This window comes from Calidris pugnax, unplaced genomic scaffold (genome assembly GCF_001431845.1).
Source record: "Calidris pugnax isolate Ruff unplaced genomic scaffold, ASM143184v1 scaffold225, whole genome shotgun sequence".
Lineage (NCBI taxonomy): Eukaryota > Metazoa > Chordata > Aves > Charadriiformes > Scolopacidae > Calidris > Calidris pugnax.
The window spans coordinates 2762126-2789385 of NW_015091072.1; the positions used below are offsets into that span (position 1 = coordinate 2762126).

General features: G+C 49.6%; 1 protein-coding gene across 1 annotated transcript; it reads left to right on the forward strand.

Annotated features, from left to right (window-relative positions):
* Positions 1-566: 566 nt before the first annotated feature.
* Positions 567-27260, forward strand: HGD (homogentisate 1,2-dioxygenase). The gene is made up of 14 exons (XM_014957103.1): positions 567-700; positions 6211-6282; positions 8767-8855; positions 10753-10858; positions 14788-14847; positions 15321-15412; positions 16082-16116; positions 17299-17378; positions 17508-17607; positions 20457-20581; positions 21168-21272; positions 22435-22561; positions 26129-26310; positions 26919-27260. Exons 1-14 carry the CDS (start codon positions 686-688, stop codon positions 27048-27050), a joined length of 1320 nt encoding a protein of 439 aa, XP_014812589.1. The 5' UTR covers positions 567-685; the 3' UTR covers positions 27051-27260.

A 27260-nucleotide genomic window follows, 5' to 3' on the forward strand; every position in this document is an offset into this window, starting at 1 on the left:
TCTGTAGCTAAATGCTTGCTGCTGCTCCTGCCTCAGCAACAGCTTTCTTGAAAAATATTAATATTTCAGAATTTGTGAGTTCCCCTCACTAGCTCTAATCACAGGAATACAAAATCCTCCCCTGATTTTGGCCCCAAACTGCTGTGTAATTTGTTTCATGAGTATCACTCCCTTCACCAGGACGGGGATATGATGATCCTTTCTATCCCAAATGTAACACAGCTTGGAAGCAAAATGAACAAATATTTGTTACACATCTAGAGGGTTGCATATGGAAATTGCTAGAGGTGTAGTTTATTAACGAAGCTTATAAAACAGGTGCAAAAATTACTTTTATTTGTTCTTAAACACCTTGGGGCTTTTCCTCCCCTCCACGTGTGGGAACTGTGACCCCTTTTGTAACATCCACAGAGGAAAAAGAGTGGCAAGGGAACCCATTCCCCCTCACCCTCCATTTATTATCTTCAAATCGATCCCGGGGTTGGTTCTGTGGAGAAGGGCTGGCTTTTGGTTAAACACAGACCGGGCTGAGCAAACAGGTTGAAAACTCCCTTGGACTTTCTCACTTCCAGCACTGTCAGCCTGCCCTCAGCCCGGCTCGCTCGACCGGCCAGCAGGCTTTGCTTCGGCCAGATACCTGCTTGGGGTTTGTGTCTGCTCCAAGAGGAGGAGGACCAGGAGGAGGATGGCGGGCTTGCAGGTAAGGGGCTGGGTGCCCATGACCCACCAGTGCGAGCTGCGGACAACCCTTCTCTACTGACACCCATTTTTTTGGTGTCTGTTTCACTTCTGTGGGGCCCTCTTTTGTGTTTTGGGGTGTGTTTTAAAGCTCTTTTGGGATAAGGGATTTTGCTGGGTTTCACCTATAAACAGGCTTTTCTTTCCTTCTTCTCTTCCTTCTTTGGGAATCATTCTTGGCCAGGCTGTCCCAGCACAGGACCTCTTCATTGGGGAATTTGGCCTTCCCACACCCCTCCTCCTGTCCCAGCTGCCAGGGGGGTGTTTCCCCCTCAGCCTATGAAATCTGGCTGGCAACATCTGCCCAGATGTTGCAACCCCAGCAGCCACCTTACCCGGCAGCCCAGGGGAGCAGTGGCTCCATCCCAGGGCAGTTTCTCGGTCCCCTGCAGAGGTCACACTGTCCCACTGGGGCTCTGGCCATGCCCACCTCTCCATGCCCAGTGGGGCAGCTGGCAGGAGCTTTCCCCGCTGCCATTTTCCAGAGCATGGGGGATTTTGGGGAGAAGGGTGGGATGTGGCGGGTGGCTCATGCCTCAGAAAGTGAGGCTCACAACCCCGAATCTCCTCGGCACCTTGCTGTCATTGCATGGCGGCCAGTCCCTCACAAGAGTCCCGTCTTCCTCATACAGTAAAATTTCACCGTGCCTCTTCCTTGCCAGTCCCTGACACCCCTCAGCTCTCACTGTCCTCTTCCAGCAGCAGGGCAGCTTTCCCCCTGCACCACGCTGGACAAGTGTCTGAAGGGTTTCTGTCACAGCTGTGACAGCATCTTCCATGTCCTCCTCTCCAACCTGTTCCTAGCAGACCCTAACACCTTGTTGGCTGGTGTCACTTTGGCTGCAGGCTGAACATGGGTCTGCCCAGAGCTGGCCATGGGAATGGGCTGCTCCACCAGGACCTCCCCTCCTTGACATCATATACATCTTTACCCTGTTATTGCCTCTCCCCAGCCAATCTTTTCTTTGCATCTTTTCCCCAAAAGTGTTACTTCAGCCTTCCTCTCTGCTCTTCCTGGCATCTGTCCCTCTCTTCCCTCCTCCACCAAGTGCCCTGACCCACCTTGGAGCTAAGCAGGTTCTTTCAGGAAGGCTCTGGCCCTGTACCCACCTGGACATGTTCTTGTGCAACCTGCTCTAAGGTGGACCTGCTTTGGCAGGGGGGGTGGGCTAGATGATCTCCAGAGGTCCATTCCAACCCCATATCATTCTGTTATTCTGTTATTCTGTTATTCTGTGATTCTGTGACCACCCCCAGCACTTTTGGAGTAGAGGGTTGGTGAGATGTTGGGGATATGGCAGCTCCTGCCAGTGATGTTGGCCCTGCAGGACCATGGCAGCACCAGGGGCAGAGCTCTGGTGTGGGTGCTTCAGTTTTACCCTGCAAAGAGACAGTGGAGACCCTGCTCAGAGGGTGAAAGACCCACTTTCCTCATCGCCCCAAATGCTTATATCCCTGTTTCTGTGAGTTTGTGTTAGATGCTCCGGTGTTGACTGAACCGAGTGGATACCAAGGGCCATGCTTTTTGTCTAGAGATGAATGTTGTTTTCCTGTGTCCTGCAGCAGGAGCTGATAGAGAAATGTATTATGCAGCGTTTGAAGAAGAGCCTTAATTATTTTGCAGTCTATGTGTTCAGACTTCAAATGCCTTTTTCCCATGCCTGCTGTCTAATCCGGTGAACAAAAGGTTATGGTTTATAGGTCAGAGCATGACACCCATTGTGAGCATTCTGCTTTGCATCCCGGTTATTCCAATCAATGAGCTTTGCTGAATTTTTTATGCTGTGCTGGGCTTTCATCTCTACCATTTTATTGAAAAATGACAAAACAAAAAACAAAGCGGAGTCAGATGAATTCCTAAGATCCCGTTTGCATAAAAAGCTACAGGGTCTTGAGCAAAATAACAACAACAGCAATTAAAAACAGAAGTGAAAACAAAGGACTGCAGACAACTTTTTGTTTTACCAAACCGCTAGTCCAATTACCAAAATAGTTTCCATCAACCTACCCAACCTGGAGGTACTCACAACATGGCTAGGAATCATGGAGACCAGGCAGTGACCTAGGGGGAGGTCGCTTTGGACTAAAAACCCATTGCTGTGCCATGGAGAAGAAGGGTTGGTTTCCATCTCTCCAGATCTTTTCACCCAGGAAGGATGATCCGGTGTGGGTGCTGGGCAGGCAGAAAGGGATCATTTCTGGCTTGAGGCCACCCTGTGCGAGGCAATCTGGGAGGTGGAGATGGGCTCAGAAGATTGGCAGGGAGAAGGAGCATTGTGTGCCTGGCCCTTGTGCTGCTGCTCCTGATCGACCTGCATCTGCGCTGGGTCCCTGCCTGGTGCTCCAGAGCCCTGGATGCATGCAGGGAGCTGCTCAGCTATTTTTGCCAGCCTGAGTAGCAGCGTTTGACACTGACCCCTGAGGGCATGGACAGGAGAGAAACCCCTCTGAGGTCTGCCACAGGGAAAAGACAAAATAAAATGAGTGAATGAGAAAATCCACCCTGAGCAGCCAGGCAATGCCTTGGAGCCACGCTCAGGGTGATAAATCACCGGTAGGACGACGTCTCCCCTCCCGCAGCTGCAGTCCTGCCAATGTCTTTTTTTTTCAGCAGTTACCTGAGGATTAATTTATTTATTTTTTTTTGTTGTGGCGAGGAAGAATTGATTTGACCAAGCAATGATGCAGCAGCTTCTGCTCCCGCCCTGGGGGGCAGTGGGGTGATGCTGCCCTCTCCCAAACACCCCCTCTTCCCTGACTCAGCTCCCCTGCCCCGACCACCCAGCCTCCTGCCTCCTGGCTGGGTGATGACCAGCAGCTCTGCAGCCCCCAAGGATGAGCAGCCGAGGAAGGCAGCATCTCTCCAGCCAGCAGCCGGATGGGAAGCTGCCTGCAATCCCTGCGCTGGGGAGCCAGCTGCCCACTGGGGGCTGGCGAGGTGCTGGGCTCACCAACACGGGTACCAACACGGGCTCACAGCAGCTGCCGGCAGGAGATGCTTGCTGCTGAGCTTCTCTTCTTCCTTCTCTTCTTTCCTTCTCCCCCACCACCCCAGCAAGCAGAAGCGAAGGGTCTTTTGGGGATGTGGATGGGCAGGCCATGCCGGGCAGGTCACCAGCCTGAAGGATGGGGGATGGATTTCTCACAACAAAACTTCTGTCCCTCCTTCCCCCTCGCCCCAGCACCGTGACAGGGGCTGTCGGGGAGCACATGCTGATTACCAGATACACAAACCCACCAAAGAACCACAAACCATCCCCCCCCCAGCTCTCCACCAGCTTAGTTGAGCGTTTTGCAGGTGGTGCTCAGCAAAGCAAGCCCGCATGTTGCATTAACCATCTCCTTGCTGTGCTAATGGCAGAGCATGCCAGGCTCTGCTGGCTATGCCTCCAGAAAATAAGCATGCCCCCCTCCTCCTCCTCCTCTTCTCCCCTCTCCTCCCCTGTTGATTGAAGCTGCCCCGCAGGCAAATGCTCCAGCCACCTCTCCACTGCAGGTAGAGGAGGATGCAGTGCGGAGGTCTCGGTTAATTCTGGAACTGCTGCAGTCCCATCAGATGTTGCTGCATTTCCTTTTAAACCAGGGGAGGGGAAAAAAAAAAAAAAGAAAAAAAAAAAAGGAAATGTTCCAGTACAATACATTTGCCAAGGCTGCTTAGGTGACCTGCTGCTTTGCATATCAATATGCTTCTTGCAGAGCCCAGTGGAGAGCAGAGTCCTAGTGATGTAGGTTGGTTTGTAAGAAGGAGAGGAATAGCCTTCCTGAACCCACGGAAACCGAGTTGTTTTCAGGTTCAGGCTAAGCAGGGCTCCCAGCCAGCCCGGCTCCCCCTGGGAATGAGTTTTTCTTTCAGGTCCCTGAAAGCTGCCAGAGGAAAGCACACCGTTTGTCAAGAGGTTTCAGGTTGGCTCTCTGAGTGTCTACCAGACTGGGAAATTTCTAGGGGGGCTGCAAATTGCCCAAGGCTGAGAAACCCTGGGGGAAATAATAATACGACAAAGCTTGGATAGGGGATTTATGCCTCCACTTTTGTTCCAGACCTGGACTTCTCGGGGTGTCGCACCACACCGAGGGAGGGGGTGCCTGCTGCTTGCTGGGGTTTCTCAGAGCTGTCACCCCCATGGGCACAGCAGCATCGCAGCGCCGCGGCCACCCCGCCGCTGCAAGCACGCCTGTGTCAGCCAAGGGTCGGGAGTCCTGGGCTCTGCCACCCCAGAGCCACCGTGTGAAGGCAGATGAGTAGCCCAGATACTCTTGGAGTTGATAGAGGGGAGCATTAATATTTAACTCTCTCCCCAGGCTGCGGAGCCGAACCATTGATCACTGCCAAAACGCCTCCGCGTTCACACAGAGTTCAGCAGAGCTGCTTCATGCCTTTCTATAGCATCTGAAGGGACTGTATTTACATTTCTGTCAGTGCCAAGCTAAGGTCTCTGTTATACCTGCTTCCTTTGTGCGTCTCAGGCTTGCTGTGGGGCTTTTGTCAGTGCCACGGAGCTGGGAGCCGCATACTCTGGGGACCTGTGACTTTTAGCCGTGCTCAGACCAGAGAGGCTGTAGGCTGGGCAGGCTCGGGAGGTCATGCAGGTCCGTTCAGTCCATGGGTCTCTCAGGTACACATCACCCTAGGAAACCAGATTATCACCTGGTAATGATTTAATTCTTGCTTACTACCAGTTCACACCCAACTGGGTGATACCCATTTAGGGCAAATGGGTGACACAGTGTAAGTCCCAGTGGAGTTTCCTTTCCTCCCTCATCCCAACTACATCCAGACCTTTTTATTGATGGTCATGGGGATGTATTACAAGAACTTGACAACCAAATGACACCCAATTTCAATCCCTGAGGGTTCGAGAGCCGTGACTCAGTGCACAGATGTACAAGGCAGTCTGCAGATGTTGGAACATCCACTATTCACAGAATCACAGAATCTTCTAGGTTGGAAGGGACCTTAAAGATCATCTTGTCCAACCGTCAACCTAACTGACAAAAATAGACACCCACACAACAAACAAGGAGCATCATCACTAAACCATACCTCCCAGTATTTCATCAACCAGTCTTTTGAACACCCAAGTCAGGTTTAACTTGGATGATGCTAGCCTGCCTCCATGATGTTGATGCGTAAGTTCCTCTCCATATACATCATTCCGTTGTTCTTGAGTCTGACTGCATATGTGATATTTGGCATATTTCTCAGGTGCCTTCATGGTGCAGAATGTGGTCAAAATGTACATGCAGATTTAGCAGAAGAGCAAATCCTGTCCGTGCTTCCTAGTCCACCATGCATTTAGCCAATGAAGCCAACCAAGGAGGTCCATGGCAATATGCAAGTAGACCACTTGGGAAAGTCTGAATGCATACAAAGAGCCTGGGAAAAAAAAGCACAGGGAAGCAATGGGTGGCGTGTTTGGAGAGGTTTTGCTTGTGTTTTCAAAATGGTGATCAGTTGTGTGGTTTATTTTGCAGTACATGTCGGGATTTGGAAATGAACACGTTTCTGAGGATCCACGCTGTCCAGGAGCTTTACCAGAGGGACAGGTACTGAGGTTTTTTAAATGCCTTATTAAAATGACATAGAATAGAGTGAGTATCTGTTCCCTGGGCTTCTTTTCATCTTAACGTGTTTCCTTTCTCTCTGCCACCACAAAAGTCTCCAGGAGCCTTCTTTATGCAGGACTGGAATAATAAGATGCTGGCAAAAATCAGAATTAAAGATTTCCATTCATCCTTTCTATTTTTAAGTTACTTGTGAGCTTCCAAGTTTCACCTAGGGCGTTAAGACTTGCCTGAATTACCTCTGCTCAACAGCAGGGTTTTTTTCCAAAAGGAGTTTGCAGCGAAAGTGTCTCAGACACGGCAAGAAGGAATCCATTGGCTCTGGAGTACACCTGAGCAGAAGTTTAAAGCTTGGCAGAGAGACATGCTCATGCAGGAGATGCAGCTTTTGGGATTTCTGTAGAAATTGGGTTCAATAGAGCTGGCTTATAAGCCTTTGGCAGGAGAGCAGCTTCTTTGTAAGGAGGGGACACAAACGCCTGTAGTAATAAACCAAGACAGTAATTCTTAAAGGTAACTTCTGAGAATGTTAGATTAAAATAAATTATGTCAGGTCGTTTTGTTTTAAGGAAAGGAATAGTGACCCGTGTGGTGCTAGCCACTCGGTCTGCAGAGGCAAGAAGGAAACCCCGAAGATTTAAAGCTCTCTCATCTCCCTTACACCAGCACACACTCTGAGGCTGACTGTGCCCTCCCTTGGATGTCCTGTAATCCCTTGGAGCTGGATAGCAGCACTCTACAGTCTGTCAATGGCATCCCTTGGTGCAAGTCGGCCCCTCTTCAACCTCTGTGCAAAGCAGCCAGCGGAATTAAGGTCAAACAGGGAACTTCACCCTTCTCTTTTCCTGAGTTTGCTGGATCTCCCCAGTTCTGATGTTTTACACATTGTGTGGCAGTGTGGACAGTAATAAAGAACACTGGACACATTAAATGTGTATGTATGTCCCCTAGGTCTGCACTGTAGCCTTAGGTGTGCCCACAAGAAAGAAAAGATTGCTCTGCTGGGTCAGACTGATGGCTCAGCTGGTGCAGTGTCTTGTTTTTGAGAGTGGCTATAGCAAATGGGGTGGAGAAAAGATGTAAGAAAAAAGTGCCTTAAAACTGGTGAACACTGGTCTGCACGGGCAGTGGGCTGTGGTGAACGTGCTCCTCACGATTTCCAAGAGCACCACCACTTTCTGGATGGGGAGACCCCCCCAGCTCCTGGTGGAGGTACCCTCATCTGGACAGAGTTTTGACTTGGTGTCAAAAGAGTTAATAGAAAAATCTGGAAACAAGTTAGACAAAAAATCTCCAGTCCCAGGGGTTGGATCCTTTCTCCTCTGCAGTATTTATAAGACTGGCATCTGCAGTAGTGCTGGCTAAGACAAAAATGACAAGGGCTATTGATCCCCCTGCTTCACTGCATACCCACACCGACGAGATGGAGTTTGAGGGCTGGAAGCTACGTGTGTTACGAGAGCTTTACCTCTTCCTCCTGCCCACTTGTCAGGGCAGTATTTGATACTGTATGGCTGGCTGAGCCGCTGAGCCGCAGCAGGGTGACAGGATGCTAAACTAGACCTTGCAGGAGGGAGATGGGACAGCAAATGGTGTATGACTGTCCCACCGGGGTATTTCCTGCAGTTCTTGGATGCCTTTGCTTCTCGCTGATCTCAAATAGATGCTGGCCTACTTAGATCAAAATGTCTAGTTTCTGTTCTCTGAAAAGGAGGAATCTGTCCTTCAGTTAGGAACTCACAAGGGCTGCTAAACCTGTGCTAGTCATACCCACGGCTCTGCAAAGGGGAAAGTGCCCCCTTTGTACTCCAAAGGAGGACTGTCACTGTGCAGAAGCCCTGTGGAAAAGCAAAGGCTCCCACACAGGTCACTCCTTCTCTTGGGCAGCGAATAGCGGTGGCAGAAGGCAGCAGCACGCCACCAAAATCCCTGCTCCGGGCATTCCTCCCCCGGACAGAGGGCAGGAAGAGAAGGTGACATTTAGTGCGTAGGAGGGAAGAAAAAGTGCAGCTGCTGTGAGTCTTTTCCAGCCCTCTGGAAAGCCAGGCAGACATGGTGCTCTTGGGGCAACCCCTCTGAACACTTGGTCTCAAAAGACTTTGTGTATAATAATGGTCTGCTTTGCAGTGCTGGGAATAATCCCCTTATCCTGATGCTCCTGCCACCCACCCTACTGAGCACGGCACCATACAGCTTGCTCCAGCAGCTGGAACGTTGCCTCAATGGTTGTGCTGACTCCTTTAGGGCACTTCCATAGCCTCTTGCATGTGGGAATGGGTTTGGGAATCTGGCTGGTACTCACAGGGCATCTAGCCTCAGAGGAGTCAGAAGATGCAACTACCAGGGCTGATGCAGAGACTCAGGAGCACAGTCCATCCTATGGCATCGGTCTGCTGCCGTGGGCTCCAGAGCTAAATCCCGTGCCGCTGCCTCTCACTCCTTATTTTTCCTTCTCCTCCTGTTCAGAATAATCCACAAGTCTGCCCGTACGGCCTGTACGCTGAACAGCTCTCGGGCTCTGCCTTCACCTGTCCCCGGCCGACCAACAAGAGAAGGTATCGTGACCCCTGGCAGCAGGCGGGTGATGTGGGGTGCTTGGGGTGAGGGACAGGGAGGGATGGAGAGGCTGTGCCACCAGAGCTTTCTGTGAGCCTGGGCAGGTAGAGGAGGCAAAAGATGCTGGGAGAGGGGGCAAGGGCAGAAAACTACAGAAAAGGGAGAGGGTGGTTGGGTGGCGTGAGTGGGTTGTGAAAATGCTGAGAAAGAGGGTGTTGGGATGGGGAAGAAAGTGGTTTCCTAAGTGAGGACAGGAAGGGGAGGGGACGTTCTTGGGGGCCAGATGGTCCCAAGGGGGCTGTCTGCTGTGCAAAATAACCTTGGGGTCTCAGCCCTGATGCTACTGAGAAAATGGCACATAGAATCATAGAATCATAGAATTGCCCAGGCCAGAGGGGACCTCCAAAGGTCATCTAGTCCGACCTCCCCGCAGTCAGCAGGGACACCCCCAACTAGACCAGGTTGCCCAGGGCCTCGTCGAGCCTCACCTTGAATATCTCCAGGGAAGGGGCCTCAACCACCTCCCTGGGCAACCTGTTCCAGTGCCCCACCACCCTCACAGTGAAGAAACCACCACTACAACTGGCACTGCCAAGCGCCTGAAGGACAGTGTCAAAGCCAAGCCTCTGAGCAGGACTCTTCCCTCCTCCTAAGGGACGCTCCTGCTTGCTGGCCAGGGCAACTGAGGTGCTTGCTCAGGCTGTACCTGTTCTGGGGCTGGCCAGGGGCTCAGACCAGTGCCAGGCACCCAGCCTGCTGCTGACTACCCTGCATTCCCAGCAGCGCTGGAGACAGCTTGTTCCAGTCAGCAGCAAACGTCCCAGAGCTCTGTCCCGGTCATAGTGCTCCAGCTATGACCAGATTGCAGAAGATGGGTTTCTCATTTTGCTTCTCCCAGAGTGGCTTTTCTGTCCCTTCTGTTGTTCGTTCAAATGAAAGGCAAATGCATCATCTGAGCTGCCTAGCAGAGCCCTGCTCTCCAGGCTGGTGCCAGCTCGCGGTGTGCGTGGGAAAGGGATGAATCATTGTTTGCGGCACGAAGATGTCCTTGATGGAAATTTTCCAGCTCTCAAGGGAGAGCTCCCTCCTCCCCTCTCCCACCCACCCAAACTGCAACCACTGCTGTTAACACATCAAAGGCGCTGGCAGCCCTGCCTCGTTCAGGCTTTCCTGATTACCTCTGCTCTCCTGACTGATTAAAAACCCAGCTTCAGGCTTGGCTGGGCCCGTGCTTGGTGTGTGGAGGCTGGACACAGCTGCTGGAGTGGTGGGGGTGGCAGCCATGGACACAGCAGGTAACAAGGAAGAGAAGCGATGGTCCCAGGCAGTGATGGAGGCATGGGGGACCTCCTACAGCAGTAGGAAGCATCATCCCACGTAAAACTCTGGTCTTTGCTGCATGAGCTCACTGGTGGTCCTATGGGCATGGCCAGCCAGGCATAGGATGCTACTTTCAGTTATCCATCCAAATTCAGATACTGGCTGTGATTGTCCCCTGAAAGTTCCTCTACACTTTCAGTTAGATACGGTGCTTGTTCCTGTCTTTTCTGTGTTTAAATGGGCTTTTTTTCCACTGCAGAGATAGCTGTATCTTTAATTTTTATGTACTTTGTATATGTGTGTGAATGTAAATGTGTGTAATTATATGTATACACACCTATAGACAGTTAGCTACATATAACTGCGTATACTTATATTTAAAGCCTATAACAAAAAGCCATCTCTCTGGCTCACAGTCTCTGGCTGTGAGCTGGTGTTTGATATTTAATACACCTTTTGGTCCAGTTGCCACGAATGTAAATGTTATTCGTGCCTTTAGGAGCTCAGTCAGCTGGCAGCCACCTCGAAGGTTCAGCCTCTTCCCCAGGCTAATCCATGTCTTTTCCTTCATTGTAGCTGGCTGTATCGGATCCTACCTTCAGTCTGCCACAAACCCTTCAAACCTCTCAATGAGGGCCACTTGACACACGATTGGGATGAAGTTGAGCCTGATCCCAACCAGGTAACCATGCTGGAAAGAGCCGTGGTCCTGCCAGGAGGACAGCTGAATATTAAGCTGCTCAGGGGTGCAAAGGCACGGAGCTGCAAGAGGTCTGAGGAGAGTGGTAAGGAGCTGGGGATCTGGCCAACACAGGAGTTGGGTCCTGACTGCCACCTGTTGTTCCTCACCTATGGGTCATCCAAGGAAGGACAGCCCTTGATGTGATGCTTGTTGCTTTTCATCTTGATGGATGCTTGTGGTGCTTCACAGCACAGCCACAATGTCACAGGGTTTGGTCTGTGCTACTAGCATCTCCCCTGGGGGCTCCTGTTGGCCACCTTTCAGGCTGCTTGCTCTCCCTCTTCACTTTCCCCCTTCAAAGGCTCATCATGCCCCAGCCCAGCAGGCAGAGCAGCAGCATGTCTCTGCCATCCATCCCTTCCTTCCCAGTGCTTTCATTGAGGCTGCTGGCTGCCAGCCCGTTTCTCTGCAGCCCTCATGGGAAATCAAGCTTCATTCTGGAGAGTCACGCAGAGACATGGCATTTGTCTTCCTCTGTTACGGCCTCGCTATCATCTTTAATCATGATTTCTTTCCTGCCAGCCCCAGAACATTTGGCTTTGCTAATCTGACTCTCTCCTCCTGCCGTTCTCCTCTCAACATCATATCATGGTCATCGTTTTTTCCTCCTCTCAGGTTTTGCCCTTTGATACATCATCATTAGCTAATTTCCAGCCTCCCGGCAGCCTTGCCATTTGTCTAAATACTTTCCCAGTTCTGGTGGAATATGCTTTCCAGCCACTGACCAAGGAGAGGTGACAGGCTTGTATCTAGGACCCTTCCTAAATGAAGCTCCAATGACTTCTGTTACCATCTCATCCATCGGTGATGCCCTTTCACAGCCTGCATCTACCATTATGGTTATTTATGGTTACAGTAATTCCAAGTTGCCCAGCTCTCAAGCATCTCAAGCCATTTAGGTGTAGTACATCTTTTACCTAAGGGAACAGCAACAAAACTCCTACCCACTCTCTCTCTCACGGCTTTCAATGGCAATCACTGAACCCAAAGGGGTTATTTCTCAGCAGTAAGTGGGAGCCATCCACTTTCTTCTCAGCAGTAAGTGGGAGCCATCCACTTTCTTCTCATCCTTTCCTTCTCATCCTCTCTGAAGCAGGGCCAGAGACCAGGTGCAGTTTGTTGGACAAGACCAACACTTCCCTGCAGTGCTTTGTGTTTTGCCCAGCTCATTTAAGGAGCTTTCCCAATTGTCATCCATCTAAAAGGATGGCCATATGGAGGTACCTTATGGAAGGCCCATTGAAGTCAATGGGAAAAAAATCCTGTCGTGTTGCCCAAAAACAATGGCAGAATTATAAAAGGCACAGGGCACAAAACAGAAAAGGGAGCTAAGACGATGAAAAAATATGGAGTAACATCCATGCAAGAAGCGCTGAGAGAGAAGAAAGCTCTCCAGCCTGGAACAGAGATGACCAAGGGAAGCTATGATTGAGGGGCAGGGAGAAAATGAATACCGATAACAAATGTCACATTAGAAAATAAATAAAAGCATAAACTGTGAAACTTCTTGCCAGAGGATCCAGGTGGGTTCAAAAAGTGATTGGACAAACCCCGGAGAGAGAAAACCTATAAAGTAATAGGAAGCAGAGAGGTGCCGTATTTCAGGAGGCTCATGGATCATACAGCAGGGAAACAGCACTAAAAGCTTCCCTGTTTTAAGCACCTGGCACTTGCAGCTGCTGGCTGTCTTAGACTTCTCTTCTGCTCAGGGTTCTGCTCTTGTTCTTCTCTTTTTGCATTGGTGAAACCCAAACGCAGCAGAGAAACACTGGACAAATGGTGGGCAGAGCTGGCTTAGCTGTTTGCAAGCATTTCAGAGGAGAGAGGCCAGACACCATTTCCAATTGCAAACAATGGGCTGGACCACGTTTCCCACTCTCCTCGTCCCACAGGAATGACAGCTCTGGAGGTGTCCACAGGGACCAAAGTGGAAATGAAGTTGTTATGCAGGAACTGTGCTAAAGTTATTGCTTCTTCTGTAGAGTTACTGTCATCTTCTGCATTCTTCAGTGAGAAAGGACCATCTTTATACCTAATATTTATTTCTCCTTTTGCCTGTTCTCTCTCCCTCTCTCTCTCTCCCTCCAGTCTTCAGGGTCTTCTCTCTTTGCCCCTCCTTTCTGTCAGCATTTCCCAATGGTTTCTGTCAACTGAGTCCCAGTTCCCACCCTGAAGGCTTGAAAAATTAGATGAACAGTTCATGTTGAGATGCCACCACTGGCCTTCACAGCTGTCATGTGGAAGCTCCCACTGCTGGGAGTGGCAGCAGGCTCAGGAGCACCTTCTGACCATGCTTTGCATTGGCTCTATTTCATGTCTGGAAGGTGGTCTTGGAAACCAAAGAAAAACGTGCTTTAAAGAAGTCCAAAAGCAAAACCTGAGGTTCGGTGCTCTCTTACTGCCTCATCTGTGCAGTGTCAATACCTCCCAATGGTCACATCTGATGCGCTGGTGGATGCGTTTGTGTCTCCATCCAGAATACACAGCTTTTCCAGCAGCCTCTTCCCCTCTGTCCTGCAAACAAGCAGTGTGACCCTGAGCAGGCACCATCACGGAGCCACCCAGGCATCCCAGGGAGGAAAACACAGCTCTGCCTGGCGGCAGATGGGATGAGGGAAGGAAGGGACAAGGGATGGATCCAACCCAGGAGACCCAAGGCTGTTGCAAGGCTATGGTGGTCGAATGCCCTCAGGAAGCAGATGGCTTCAGAGAGCAGAGCAGAGAGGGCCAAGCTGTGGGGCCAGGCCTGGGGTGCAGCTGATTAATTAGTGATAAGCCCCTGCTTTGCTCAGCTTTACTGACAGATGCACTCGCTGGGCACAGTTCCCTGTTTCCTCCCAAGGCCAGCTCTCCAGGAGAGCCTGACAAGTCGTCTGGCCACCCACATTTTGATTTGGGTTTGGAAAACTTCCATGAGGCTTGGGGGAATTTAATATCTTTGTATTCCTTTCAAATTTAGCTGAAATTTCACATAGTTCAAAATTATTGGGAGAGGCAGGCGCAGACAGAGAGTCCCATAAGCTTTAATTTCTCAGGGCACCAGCCTAAAAGCATGTCATGCACTGCCAGGTCAGGTAGCTAAAAGCAAGAAAATATTCTCGTGGATGCCCAGAGTCACAGGCACTTTCATCTAGGATCAAGCATATCGATGCAGGGGCTATATCTGGCATCTGGCTACATCAACATCCTCCTAATTTTGGGTGTTTGGGTTGGTATGCGCTGAATCCCCTCCAGTGAGGGGGCTCTCAACTACAGCACCCCATTCCCAGGAGCTGCAAAGACCCTAACTATGATATTACGGGTCATAAATACCACAGACTCCTCTGGCACCTTCTGCCTGAGGATCTCAACAGGCTTTGCAAGAAGTAATTAGTGCTGCTCACAGCTCCCACTCATGCAGGTAGTGATATTTCTGCTTCGGATGTGGGGAAAACGAGATGGAGCCAACAGGAGTGTTATGCTCGGGTCATGGATGGAGTGAATCATCCAGCGTGGAGTGGAGCACAGCACCGTGACAATTTGGATGTGGAAAGCCAGCGCATTTGAATTTCTTTGCTCCTAGCAGCATTGTTAGTGATAAAGGAAGAGGACCACTTTTAAATAGGGCTTTTTTATAAACCTGGGCACTACACAAGCCTGCCAATTATTTTACAAAATTAAGGTTAAAAAGGAAAAAAAAAAAGCTTCACAAATCAAAAGAAACCTGTAAACCAAATTAAGCAAGGCAATGAAGAAAGAGAAAGCTACCTCAGCTAGCAGAGGGCAGGGAAGCAGGAGAGGGGGGCAGGGTTCTGCTTTCTTTTGAATTGCCACCGTTTGCATTGTAACCACTGACATGGCTTTCTTGTTTTTTGGTTCCAACAATCTAGCTGCGCTGGAAACCTTTTGAGATCCCAAAAGCCCCTCAGAATAAGCTGGACTTTGTGAGCGTAAGTTGAGGGGCATTCGGGGATCCTCCATTGCTGCTCCCACTTCGGGGGCACACGGGATGCTCAGCATTGGGCTACCAGCAGTGGGTTTGACACCTCTGGGTTTGAGACCTCAGGGCTTGCAGAGCATCCATGGGAGGGGTGTGGATCCCAGATTCCAACCAACTGACAGTGGACTTGATTTTCTTCATTGCCTGTCAAGGAACTCTTCCAAAAAAAAGCCCCAATCCCCAGTTTTCTCCAGTCCCTGGGCTGGAAAACACCAGCTTACGTGGATTTTTAAGAACCCCCTAATATATTAAAGAAAAGCCAACACGTTTGGCAAAAGGCCATCCGTGGAAAGGCCGGTAGATATATGGGAAGCGGGGAGAGGGGGTGAGCCCCAGCAAGGGGGTGGGATGAGGGGAGGAAAGGGGTCTGGCTCCTGCCCCACTGCCTGTCGCTCAGTCCCCATGCTTTGGGTTTGCCCGTAGGGGCTGCACACCTTGTGTGGTGCTGGGGAGCCCAGAGGACGCAATGGCATCGCCGTCCATATTTTCGTCTGCAACACCTCCATGCTCGACAGGTCAGTGAGTGCCACGCCGGTGGCTCGGGCTGCCTCAGGATGGCTGCCTGCGTATGTATGTCTTGTCACCCCTGTGCTTGAGTCAGCTGGTTCCAGCGGTGCTGTCTTTATGTCCTTGTGTCCAGCGAAGGTGTCCAGGGTGTCCATGGCAGGTGTTTGTGAAGCAGGTTGTGCTCCATGGCTGAGCACTGGGGAAGTGGGTGGGAAGCCATCTAGAGAAGGAAGCACGTGGCCATGGGGATGCAGCAAACGGGGATGTGTTGGATCCAGGTGCTCTCATCCCAGTGACCAGAGCTGCTCCTTGGAGGTCAACATGCCTCTGGTGGGCATCGCTGCCTCCAGCAGCAGCTCATGGGGGAAGTCAGCCCTACTCCCCAGTTCACAACTCCTGATGCACCCATGTTTGTGTGGGTCCCTGGCCACACAGGCAGGGACCTGGCAGAGGTTGGAGAAGATTCTGCTTCCAGGCCAGGCACATCCAACCTCCCTGCCTCCTCTGCACCTCTCTGTATATTGCATTTGCTGACCCACGAGCAGCATTTCTGGTGTTGAAGGGGAGACCTCTGCCACATCAGTCTCCCAGCTCAAAACTCCCCAGCTGTGATCGTGGCAGCTGCAAGTGCCTGGTGTTTAAGGCACCTTGACTTTCTTGCTCTCCTTTTTCTTTAGATGCCTTTATAATTCGGATGGAGACTTCCTGATTGGTGAGTTGAACCTTTGGCTTTCCCCCACGAGGGTCTATCGGGGTTGCCATCTGCCTGCTTCTTTGTTTCCCCAGAGCCTTGGGCCATACAGCCAAGATTTGGAGGAGAGGGTTGGCTTCACCCTCATGCCATCCAGATTTGGTGGCCTGGCAGCAGCTGGGCTGTACCACTCCCCTGCAGCTCAGAGAGTGCCCGTCAGTACCAGACCTCAACTTTGGTTTTGAGCAGTGACCCAGCTTCCTTGGCATGGGGCTGAGGGATCCTTTCCCAGCACTCCCCAGACTGGTATTAGGCATACCATGGGCAGAGGTTTTTCTGGAAAACATAAGCCTCAGGATTTCTGAACAGCTTACAGCTAGATGCCTTCATTGCTTCAGTCCAAGAGTATTCGGCACGGCAGCTTAGCTCCCGCGCTCCGCCAGCCTCAGGCAACCAGACTGCGAAGAAGAGTGTTGAGGTTGGCACATAATATGTGCACACATGCTGAAAAATATTCTGAGCCCTATCAGAAGCCCGATATTTACTTTTATCTTTCTTGACCGAGGGACAGAAATGCCTTGGGGTCACCAACAGAAACATTTCTCCCATCAAACAGCTATTAAATTGTTCTTTCTCACCTCCCTCGCTACTGTGAAGTAAAAGTTCCAGGGCAGGTTTTGTAAATCTGCTAGTTTTTCAAGGTAAAATGTGAGCTCTCCAGCACCAGGACAGTCAAGGAAAATAATGCAGACCTTAGTGAAGCATTACTTATGCCCTCAGGAAGCAGGGAGAATTAGCCATTCCCAGACATCTCACACTGCCACAGCCATGACAGGGGTGAGTACGTGCACCATTTTATGTGAAGATGATGAGACTGGCAGGTATGGCCCCAAATATATCAAGTCTCACTTATTTGGACTGTGGCACAAACCCTACCTTAAGGAAGCATGACTCAATGGATGGCCTAACCTCAGCTGGGTACCTATGATGTGGGGACCACAGGGCTGGTCTGGAAGCTCTCCCTCCACTGCAGGCATCTCTGCTGCAAGGCTCTGCGTGGTAGAGGGGGCCCAGTCTCTCTGTGAAGCAGGGTCAGAAAGGGCCCATCGCTCTTCCTTGGGGTTTGGGTGCTCTGGGGGGATAGAGGAGGTGGCCGTCACCACATTGCTCCAGCATTTTGCTACCTGCATTTTGTTTCCACAGTGCCCCAGCAAGGGAAACTGCTCATCACAACCGAGTTTGGGAAGATGCTAGTGGAGCCCAATGAAATCTGTGTCATCCAGGTAAGGGCCTACTGTGCCTTCCCTGTGGCTCAGAGCCCAATGTTGGAGCAAGCCAGCTCCTCCATTCGGCTGTTTGTGATTTGTCTGGAAAGTCTTGGGAGGATTGTAGTGTCTTCTTTTCTTTTCCAGCAAGGAATGCGTTTCAGTGTGGAGGTGTTTGGAGAGACCAGAGGCTACATCCTGGAGGTGTACGGGGCACACTTTGAGCTGCCTGACCTAGGACCCATTGGTAACAATATTCCATCAGAACTGCAGTCAATTTCATATATACAGTCAGGAATTACAGGCCCCAAACCATCCTTTTATTGCCTATGTAATACATCCTCCTGTGCACGTGATTGTTTCCAAAGGCACTTTCCATCCCAGCACTGCTATTCCCCAGCAGCACAAACGTCCCCTGGAAAAAATGTGACAGCTCAGTTGTCCCAATTTTCCCCTGGGACTGAAGGGGCCATTTCTCTCCCACCCCCCTTTTACACTTTCTCTCTTTCCTTCTGGTTTGGGTGTCCCTGTCTGCTGGCTCTGAATGTGTTCCTATCAAAAGAAACCCAAAACACCATTATCATCAGTGCCTCTCACTTACAGATATGGCATAAACAGGAGTGATAGGAGAGAAATCACCCAGTAAAAGGAAACACAGATTTCAGGGGCAACACATATTCTTGAAGCCCCATTTTAAATTTCATCAAGTGGGCTTTTTCCCCCTACCTCTATTCTCAGAGATGCCTTAGAGCTCTAGAGCCCAGAGCACCTTAGTGTCACAAGCTGTTGCCCTCGGAGAACTAGAAATCAATGAAATGAGCAGCACAGGACTAGGATCAGCAACCCATTGGCATCTCCATGTTGTGCTGCCAGGGTGGGTCTGCTTTTGCTGAGCACGGGTCTAGCTCTCATAAACTGCAAACCCACTCTGCCAGCTGCCTCCTGGTCTGTGCGATGGCAAGATGGCAATAGCACAGCCTCTTGCTGCTGTGGCAAAGACATTGTGAGGGTGCACACCATCTGAAGCCTAGCTGAGCCCTCTGATTTCCCAGCCAGCTTTCTGGGGGGTTCTCAGGTCAGGTATTTCACCTTCCTTATCGCTGGACTACTTGCATCCACACTTTTTTTTTTTTGGCTGAGAAAAACACCTTCTGGTTAGTGCTACTAAGATTGTCCTAGGGAAGGAAAGTGAAACTTCCCTTGTAACTGCTAAAATGACTACAAAACCAGTAACAGTAGTTCCCCACTTTCAGACAGGTGTTTTGGGGTTGGTTGTTTTTCATTTTAAGGTTGCCTCCCACTCTCACCCCCCGACTGGGCTTGTTCTGTAACTCTCATGAGCTGTAAAAGACTGGCCATGCTTGAGGTAAACTGAGTAGGGATTATCAATCGGTAACAAGCTTGGTGGGGCCCATCTGCATTCAGACAGCCTTCAGAAACATCTCATAGCCACAGTGAAACTGAAGCCAGTCATTACTGGGCATGTTACTTTGGAGAAGAGGAGGCTGAGGGGAGACCTCATTGCCCTCTACAGCTACCTGAAAGGAGGTTGTAGCGAGGTGGGGGTTGGCGTCTTCTCCCAAAGGAATAATGACAGGACCAGAGGTAATGGTATGAAGCTGTGGCAGGGGAGATTCAGATTAGATATTAGGAAGAATTACTTTACTGAAAGAGTGGTCAGGCACTGGAACAGCCTGCCCAGGGAGGTGGTGGAGTCACCATCCCTGGAGGTATTTAAGAAACGTGTAGACGTGGCTCTTCAGGGCATGCCCAAGATTATCGGTTTGTGGTGGGGTGTAGTGTGTGGGGTTGTGGGTGTGGGGTTTAGTTGGTGGGTGGTGGTTTTGGGTTTGTTGTTTTTGTGGTGGTTGTGGGTTTTGTTTTTTTTTTGTTTGTTTGTTTGTTTTGTGGTTGGACTTGATGATCTCAGAGGTCCCTTCCAACCACTAAGATTCTGTGATTCTGTGGTTCCTGCAGTGGGGAACCAGCCCAATCTCCAGCCATGTAGTGCTCGAGTACCTCTCCTGTGTCATGTGTGCTGCACAGCTCTTTCTGCATTGAGCCTACTGTGATTTTTCAGCAGCTTTCCTTTCTGCCAGCTGAGGTTACCTGCCTTCACCCACTTCTTGTGCCCTGTGCCTGCTCCACTTGATTATTGATATTGTTGCCCTCGCTTGTTTGTAATAAGTTTTCCCATTAGCTAGTTTTTCAGACACTGCTGGACTGGGGTGGGATTTTTTCAGTCTCCAGAAGTCAGGAATCTATTATAACGTTTACTTTCTGAAGAAAAAGAAAATGAGTGCACTTGCCTGTAAACCTTTTCAGGAGGTGGTAATTATAAGAGCTCCTCTTCTCACCACCTACCTGCCTTCCCCTCAGAGACCAAGATCCTTTGTATTTCAGTCTTACTTTATTCTAACTTCACTTTTCACTTGAAAAAATGACAGCTGGAGAAAAGCACTGACTGCTAAACCCTAGCAGCAGGTAGTAATGTCTGCATTTTTATCCAAGGAATTCAAAAACACCTCGTAACAATAATACTAATGAGAAGAAGAAGAATACTTCAGCACCCATATGGTGCTTTACACTTTGAAAATGCACTCCTCACACCAACCAACCCCTCAATATGCCCAGAGTCTGTAGGTACCACTAGCCCATATTTTATCACTCTTTCTGCAAGCATTCAGAAATTTATTTGCCCCCGTTGTGACATGCCTCATAACTTCTGCATGGCTAAGTGTCCAACAAGCAGAATGTCCAGGAGCAGAGAGCAATTTGCCCTCCATTTTTTGCTTAATTCTGAGTTGTTATATGCCTTTAATTGAGGATGACGTACTAATCTTGTTCAGAAGGCAACTAAGAGACATCTGTCTCAGTCACATAAGGGGAGCATGGACTTAAATGCTAGGATGTATTACAATTACCTGTTTGAAGGAGCACAAGAAGTACATGACTATGTCAGGTTTTGTGGTGGGCCAAGAAGCAGTAAGGTCATTCAAAATGCAGAAGAGCACCCACAAACCCAGGGAACTGCACCAACCTCTCCCTTTGTAGCAGGTTGCCCAAAGGGCTCTGGCATCTCTCTTCCTTTTGCAGGAGCCAATGGCCTGGCCAACCCCCGTGACTTCTTGGTGCCTGTCGCATGGTACGAGGACCGCCAAGTGCCGGGGGGCTACACAGTGATCAGCAAGTACCAGGGCAAGCTGTTTGCAGCCCAGCAGGTGAGGATGTCCCAGGAGACAAGGTAACACTGAAGCACAGCGACTGCCAGGGCATGGTCTGGGATATGCAATTCAGCAGCATGAATGTAGTCTCAGGAGGTCCTGCTGGGTTAAGTGGAGCAGGACTGAGCCCTTGCCTTGCTCTGTCATTCATCTTCCCAGTTGAGGCTCCTCAGCCTGGATGAAAAGGTTTGTGAAGACTTGGTCGCCCAAAGACTCAAAGGTCTTTGCATCGCTGTTTCCATACGTCCATAGTGACAGAGTAGAAAGGAGGAGCTGGGGCTGCTGTGAAAAGCCAGGGTTTCCTTACCAGAGAGCCAGTGCTGCAGCTGGCCTTCTTCAAGCACTGCCTGGACACTTGAAAGCCTTTAGAAACCAAACTCCAGAGGGAAGGCTGAGGCTCACCAAGTGGAGACGCTAAGGAAAACCACATCAGTGGTGTCGGGCTGTGCCTAAAGGGCTTCATGCTCCAGGCTGCTGGTGTACCTCTCACCAGCACTAAACCCATTTTTAATTTGGAAAGGAGATGTGCCCTGCAGACATAGAAGGCTGTGTATGGTAACCCTCTGTCTCTTTGCTTTGGTAGGATTTCTCCCCCTTCAATGTTGTAGCTTGGCACGGGAACTACACACCCTACAAATACCATCTGGAGAAATTCATGGTCATTAATGCTGTTGCTTTTGACCACGCGGTAAGTTGTGGAGCTGGGCAAGGCAGAGCAATGCTGCTGGATACTGTGGCATCCAAACTTGTCCTGAGCTCCAGGGACTCAGTGCCTGTTAAAAAATATGCTGTGCTCCAAGAAACAGTGTGAAATCTCTTGTGCTGCTTTCCCTAAGCCCAAACCACACTCTTGTAGAGAAAGACAATCTCCTTTCTGGTACAAAGACATAACTGGAGGTTGATCAGCTTCTTAAACAGCTTTATGCAGCTTAGCATAGAATTCCTGCACCCTGGAGGAGAGCTGAATACTGAAGCCAACACATACTCAGCAAAAAGACTTTTGCTTCAAATTCTTGCCTTGATTTATTTCTTGCAATGGCACAGACTCCTTTCCCTGGTTCCTCTGAGCCCAGCACTGAAATTCATTTAAAGAGCTGGCAGCTTTCATCGCAATAATTTCTAGATCTTACGGAAAATAACTAAAGCCAAAACTAATGTGAGCAGCTCTTCTAAAAAGGAAACCAGCCCAGTGGGAGAGGTGCCCACAGCGATGCCATCTCTTGGCGTTGCTTCTGCAAGTGGGTGTACAAGGAGACTGGAGCATTTCTAGTGAGACAACCAACAGAAAGTATTGTTTAAGCTCCAGAAAAACCTGCCAGGAGAAGGATGGATTTGGGATCAAAGCCCAGAAAATCACTTTACTGGACTAGAGACTTCAAAAATCCTTGAAGCGAGCCACAATTTCTCTGCACTTTGTTCTCCCTGTTTGTAAAATAACAGGGCTGTGAGGCCAGATGCCTCCAGCAGGATGTTCCTGTCCTCTGTAACCAGCTAAGAAAGAGGTAGAGTTTCATGGTAGGAGGGGTGCTGGAGACTGCTCCTGGAATTACAGTACCCCATCTCCCTTGCACCTGTGCTGCCAACTCAAAGGGCATCATTTCTGGGGCAGGAAAGGGTCTCCAAGGCTGACTAAAGGAAGAACCATTCAGTCCCATCACTTGTTGAGTGTGGGACTGAGATGCCGCGTGCTGTCACACAGGGTCACAAATCTCACCCACAACACCAGGTGGAGGTGGTAAAAGTGTTTTTACAAGGGAGAGGCTGTATCAGTCAGGTTTGCTGGCTGGATGACCAGAGCTGATTGCTCTGAGCCTGCTCTGTTTCATGCTTTTTGCTTGGCTTTTTTTCAGGATCCTTCTATCTTCACTGTCCTGACAGCCAAGTCGACCCGTCCTGGAGTGGCACTCGCTGACTTCGTCATATTCCCCCCGCGATGGGGGGTAGCTAACAACACCTTCCGTCCACCATACTACCACCGTACGTCTGCTCTTTGTTGGTTGTGCTTGAGTATGAGATTTCAGGGAAAAAATAGGCCTCCGTGTATTTGAGAGCACGTGCGGAGAAGCAGCAGTCTCATTTGTTGCCCTTGGCACAGTTAGAGTCAGCTTCTTGGAGTCAGTCCGTCCTCCCTGGAAAACGAACAAACCCAAAGATGTTCCTACTTTTAGACCATCTTGGGAATACTCGGAGGTGATGGGCTGGTGGGGTCTGCACAGAAGGATGTGCCTGTACTCAAGGCGCTCCCACTGAGACCCGTTGCGTATTGAACTTGGCATTGCACAACTGCATCAGAAATCGTCCTGGCATCCAGCCATTAATTGCTTAATGTATTATCAAAGTACATAGATAAAGAATGGGAGAAAGGAAAATATGATGTCATATGGTGGTGAGAAGCAGAAAGAGGCACAGAGCTGCCCAAGGCAGGGTGAGATCAAAGTTACAACGAAGGATTGAATTGGGTCTCCTGAGCCCTTCTTCACCATCTGCACAGGGATGGAGGTACTTCTGGCATTTAAGAAGCCACAGATCAGGAACTGGGCTCCTTCTCAGGCAGTTGGTTGATTTTTGGGGTATCATCAGAGATTGTTCCTTTTTGGCAGCTTTTTGGTTTCATCTTGGCAGAGCATGGCGCCGTGTTGCATTGAATGGATGCTAGAAATCCAGTTGCTCACATGGGATTGCCCTTCCATGAGGAGGATAAGGCAATCTGCTCTATGGGACTGAGGGGGAAAGCTTGCTCATGCTGCACCCCTTCTGTTGTTAGCTAAAAGGCCCCATCTCAGAAGCTATCATCAGGGTCGCACTATGGTCACTCTGAAGTGCTGAGAGGCTTTCTGCACACTTACTAACCACAGTTTAATAGCCAGCTCCTTCTGCTACTGACTTAGACATATTTCCAAGCATCTTGGGGGCTGGCAGAATTACATGGCACTTGCAAGCACAGTAGGTGGCTGTGCTGCCATCTGAGTAAATCCCACAGGCAAAGTCCTGCCCAGTCCTTCTGCTTTCATTCCCAGTAACGACATGGGTGATGTGGAAACATGTCTCCTGACTGGCTGGGATAGTGCCAGGTCACACTTACCTCTTTTATTAGACCCTAACAGGTGAGACACACAGCCAGTTTACCATGATTAAGCTGCTGGGCATCAGCAGAGCTGTGCTAGCTTTCCACAGACACGTTGTGTGGAACAACATGAACTTCAACCTTGCTTAGTCAGCAGTAAAAGACGGCTGAAATAACTCATTCTCTTGCCCGTGTCGTGAGCTATCAGTACCCATGCTGACAGCTACCACAGCTTCTTCCTTGACTACAGTATCTTGGCCATAGGCTTGAGCAAAAAATTCATGAGGAGCAGGTTGGTTGTCTGCTGTAGCCCAGCCACAGAAGGGCAAAGCTTGCGTGGGTAAGACAGACATTGCAACAGTTAGTCAAGACACTGGACTTTAGTTCCCTCTGAAATCCCTGTGGTAATGAGAATCTTGTACCATTAGAGAGGCATAACAGGACAGAGCAACTCCGAGAGAGGAGTAGCACAAGTTCAGTGCTGCTGAACTCTCCTTTCTCCAAATATTTTACAAGAGGCCTATTTTGTTTGCCAGAAATCCCATTGCCTCCTCTTCTCAGGTGCAGTGGAAAGCCTGTGTTCAGAGAACTTGGGTGCACTCTGAGTCACGGTTTTCGTTTTGCCTTAACTCTGTCCAAAGTGTAAATATAGCAATGGTGGGCCAAAATTCCCCCCTAGACACCAGAACAATTTCACATACAAAGGTGGCTGTGCCGCTTATAACTACTGACTTCACTTGGTCACCTTTCTGCATCCCTGGAGGCTGTCAATTACTCTTGGAGTCTTTGGACCACAGGTTGAAAAATGTGTCTGATACAGCTTTTATACCGTGTATCACACCTGTGTCTGGGAGAGTACTGGTCCAACGCTTGTTATGGTGGGACCTAGTATCTAATGGCCAGTAAAGGATTTTAACTTGACAGCACCCTGCTTGTAGAGGAACATGCTATTCACTGATAGAGAATGGAGGTGTGCCTAAGTTCTTGGGGTGATGTAGGAAATCTGCAAATGAATAAGAAACCGGTTTAGATGGGATATTAGGAAAAATTTCTTCACAGAAAGGGTTATCCAGCATTGGAATAGGCTGCCCAGGGAAGTGGTTGAGGCACCATCCCTAGAGGTGTTCAAAAGACGGGTTGACATGGTCCTCAGGAATATGGTTTAGTGTTGTGTTTAATTTTTTTTTTTCTTTTGGTCAGAGTTATGTTGATGGTTGGACTAGATGATCTTTAAGGTCCCTTCCAACCTAGATGATTCGATGATTCTATGATTCTATGAAGTCTTAGCCTGGCTTCTTATTGACCAGCCCATTCTCCCTAAGCAATATGCAGATGCGTTGGCAATCCAGCTCTTAGGGTCTGTACAACAGCCTTGAGTGTGCCAAGCGTGGTACATGAGCAAGTTCAATGAAAAGCCTGTAACAATCTGGTCTTAAACGAGATACTGACAACTGGGATGAAAATTAATAAACGTTTGCATGCATATATGGGCCAACTCTGCTTTGAGCTAAATTAGTTTTGTTATTAAACATTTCAGACCCTGGATTGTACTTAGCGAAGACTGAACTAGTGGCTAAAAAGGGCTATATATAACACAGCTACAGAAGCGTGTCCTGGTTTTGCAAAAACTGGCCGCTAAGCAGAACGTTCCCATATTGTTTGGTCACATCAAGTCTACTAAAGCTGAAAGCTTGGGGTGGCAGTTAAAGTACTTCCCCTACAGGGAGCGTAACTCAGTAAGTACTGAATGACTAGATACAGCCTTGCTTACCTAAATTAGTGGTTTATTACTCCATTGGTTTCAGAGGGTCTACTTAAAAGTATTCTTCCTTGGGGAAAGATGGCTCCTCGTCTTTGGCACACAGTGGGTCTCAAGAAATGAGTATATCACGTACGAATCAAAAGCATAAGGTACTGAAGGAGGTTGCAGAAGAATATAGAACAAAATGATTTCAAGCTCATACCCTGGGACAGCAGAGCAGGCTTTCTCACCAGACTGCTGGCCAGGCTTTTTATGCCTCAGTGCCTGTAACACAGGGATGATTACACTGAACTTTCTTTCCAGCACTTTAAGATCTGTAATCCAAGTCCGTAAATACCAGGTCACACCACGCAGGTGCAGCGATTGCACAGCTCGAGATGGCAGGAAAAGCACAGATCTGCCAACATCAATGCACCTTCATTAGGGAGCTGTCAGTTTCTGAATCCAGATAATTAAGAGCGGAATAAAACCCGTACAGCTTTACAAGCATCACCTGCAGGGTCCCTGATGTCCTCTCTTGTGATACCCTGCTTAGGAACCTCCACTTCATCCACTGCCCAGCCCAGCTTAGCTCATGGTTGATGGTTGGACTAGATAATCTTGGAGGTCCCTTCCAACCTAGATGATTCTGAGTCTATGGGCTTCAAGGAGCTCGCAGCCCAGCTGTGATGCCTCCTAGTCACCCTGCATTGCTACCTCTTCTCTATGCCTCCTGCAGGAAACTGCATGAGTGAGTTCATGGGGCTCATCAAAGGCCACTACGAAGCAAAGGAGGAAGGCTTCCAGCCCGGAGGGGCCAGCTTGCACAGCATGATGACTCCTCACGGGCCGGATGCTGACTGCTTTGAGAAGGCGAGCAAAGCCAAGCTGGAGCCTGAGAGGGTTGCAGAAGGGACCATGGTAAGGAGCCAAGGGAGCTGGTAAGATTTCTAGCACAGCATGGCGTACTGCGGCTCTGCCACTCTCCAAGTACAGCCTTGCTTCTTGCTGGGAAGTTGGAAAAGTACATGGACCAAACAGCTGCAGCATTCGCCTCCCTTACCACTCAACACCACTCAACTCCCAGGAGCTCCCCTGGAGACGTGTGATGCCAGGCAGCTTTGATCATCTGCCCACGTAAATTGTTGCCTGAGCAGGAAGCTGGGAATTTTCATGCTGATTAATTTAATTTTTGTCTTAGCCTATGGACAAAGAAATGAAACCCCTGACTGTCCTCCTTTCTCCACCCCCTAAAATCTAATGACGATTGTCAACAGACCTGGAACTAGAGCTTTTGCAACAACCTGGCCTTCCTGGGTACGCAGGGAATCCAGTCACTTCTGAGACCTGGTTAATGCCAGCATTGCAATGTCAGCTCTGAAGAGCTTTCTCCCCCTGGATTGATGGGGCTGGAGGTAGACCCTGGCAGGGCTGGACCATGTGTGCAACTCCTCTTTGTGGTAGAGCCACCTTGCCTGGACACAAACTCTCGCTCTCTTGCCCTAACCTACCTTCCCTCTTCCCAACAGGCCTTCATGTTCGAATCGTCCCTCAGTATGGCCGTCACCAAATGGGGCCTCCAGACCTCCAACCGCCTAGATAAAAACTACTACAAGTGCTGGGAACCTCTGAAAAGCCATTTCAACCCTAAGTGCAAGTAGAGAGAAGCATTTGTTGCTTGCAGTATGTGAGTGAAGACAGGCAAAGCCAGCATACCTACAGGTGGTGGGATAGTCACCTCGGGCAATGCAGAGTGCTCCAGCACAGAACGGCACTTCCAGCAGCCACCGAGCCATGAAAATGATCATCCCTATGTAACTTGGGAAACACAGTTTAAAAAAAAAAAAAAAGCCACCATTATTCTTAACTTT

Bases quoted from the DNA above. Each gene is read 5' to 3' on its own strand.
- HGD (XM_014957103.1), top strand. The intron at 10,859-14,787 runs GTAACCATGCTG...CCAACAATCTAG, and splicing joins TTGAGCCTGATCCCAACCAG to CTGCGCTGGAAACCTTTTGA. The intron at 14,848-15,320 runs GTAAGTTGAGGG...GTTTGCCCGTAG, and splicing joins ATAAGCTGGACTTTGTGAGC to GGGCTGCACACCTTGTGTGG.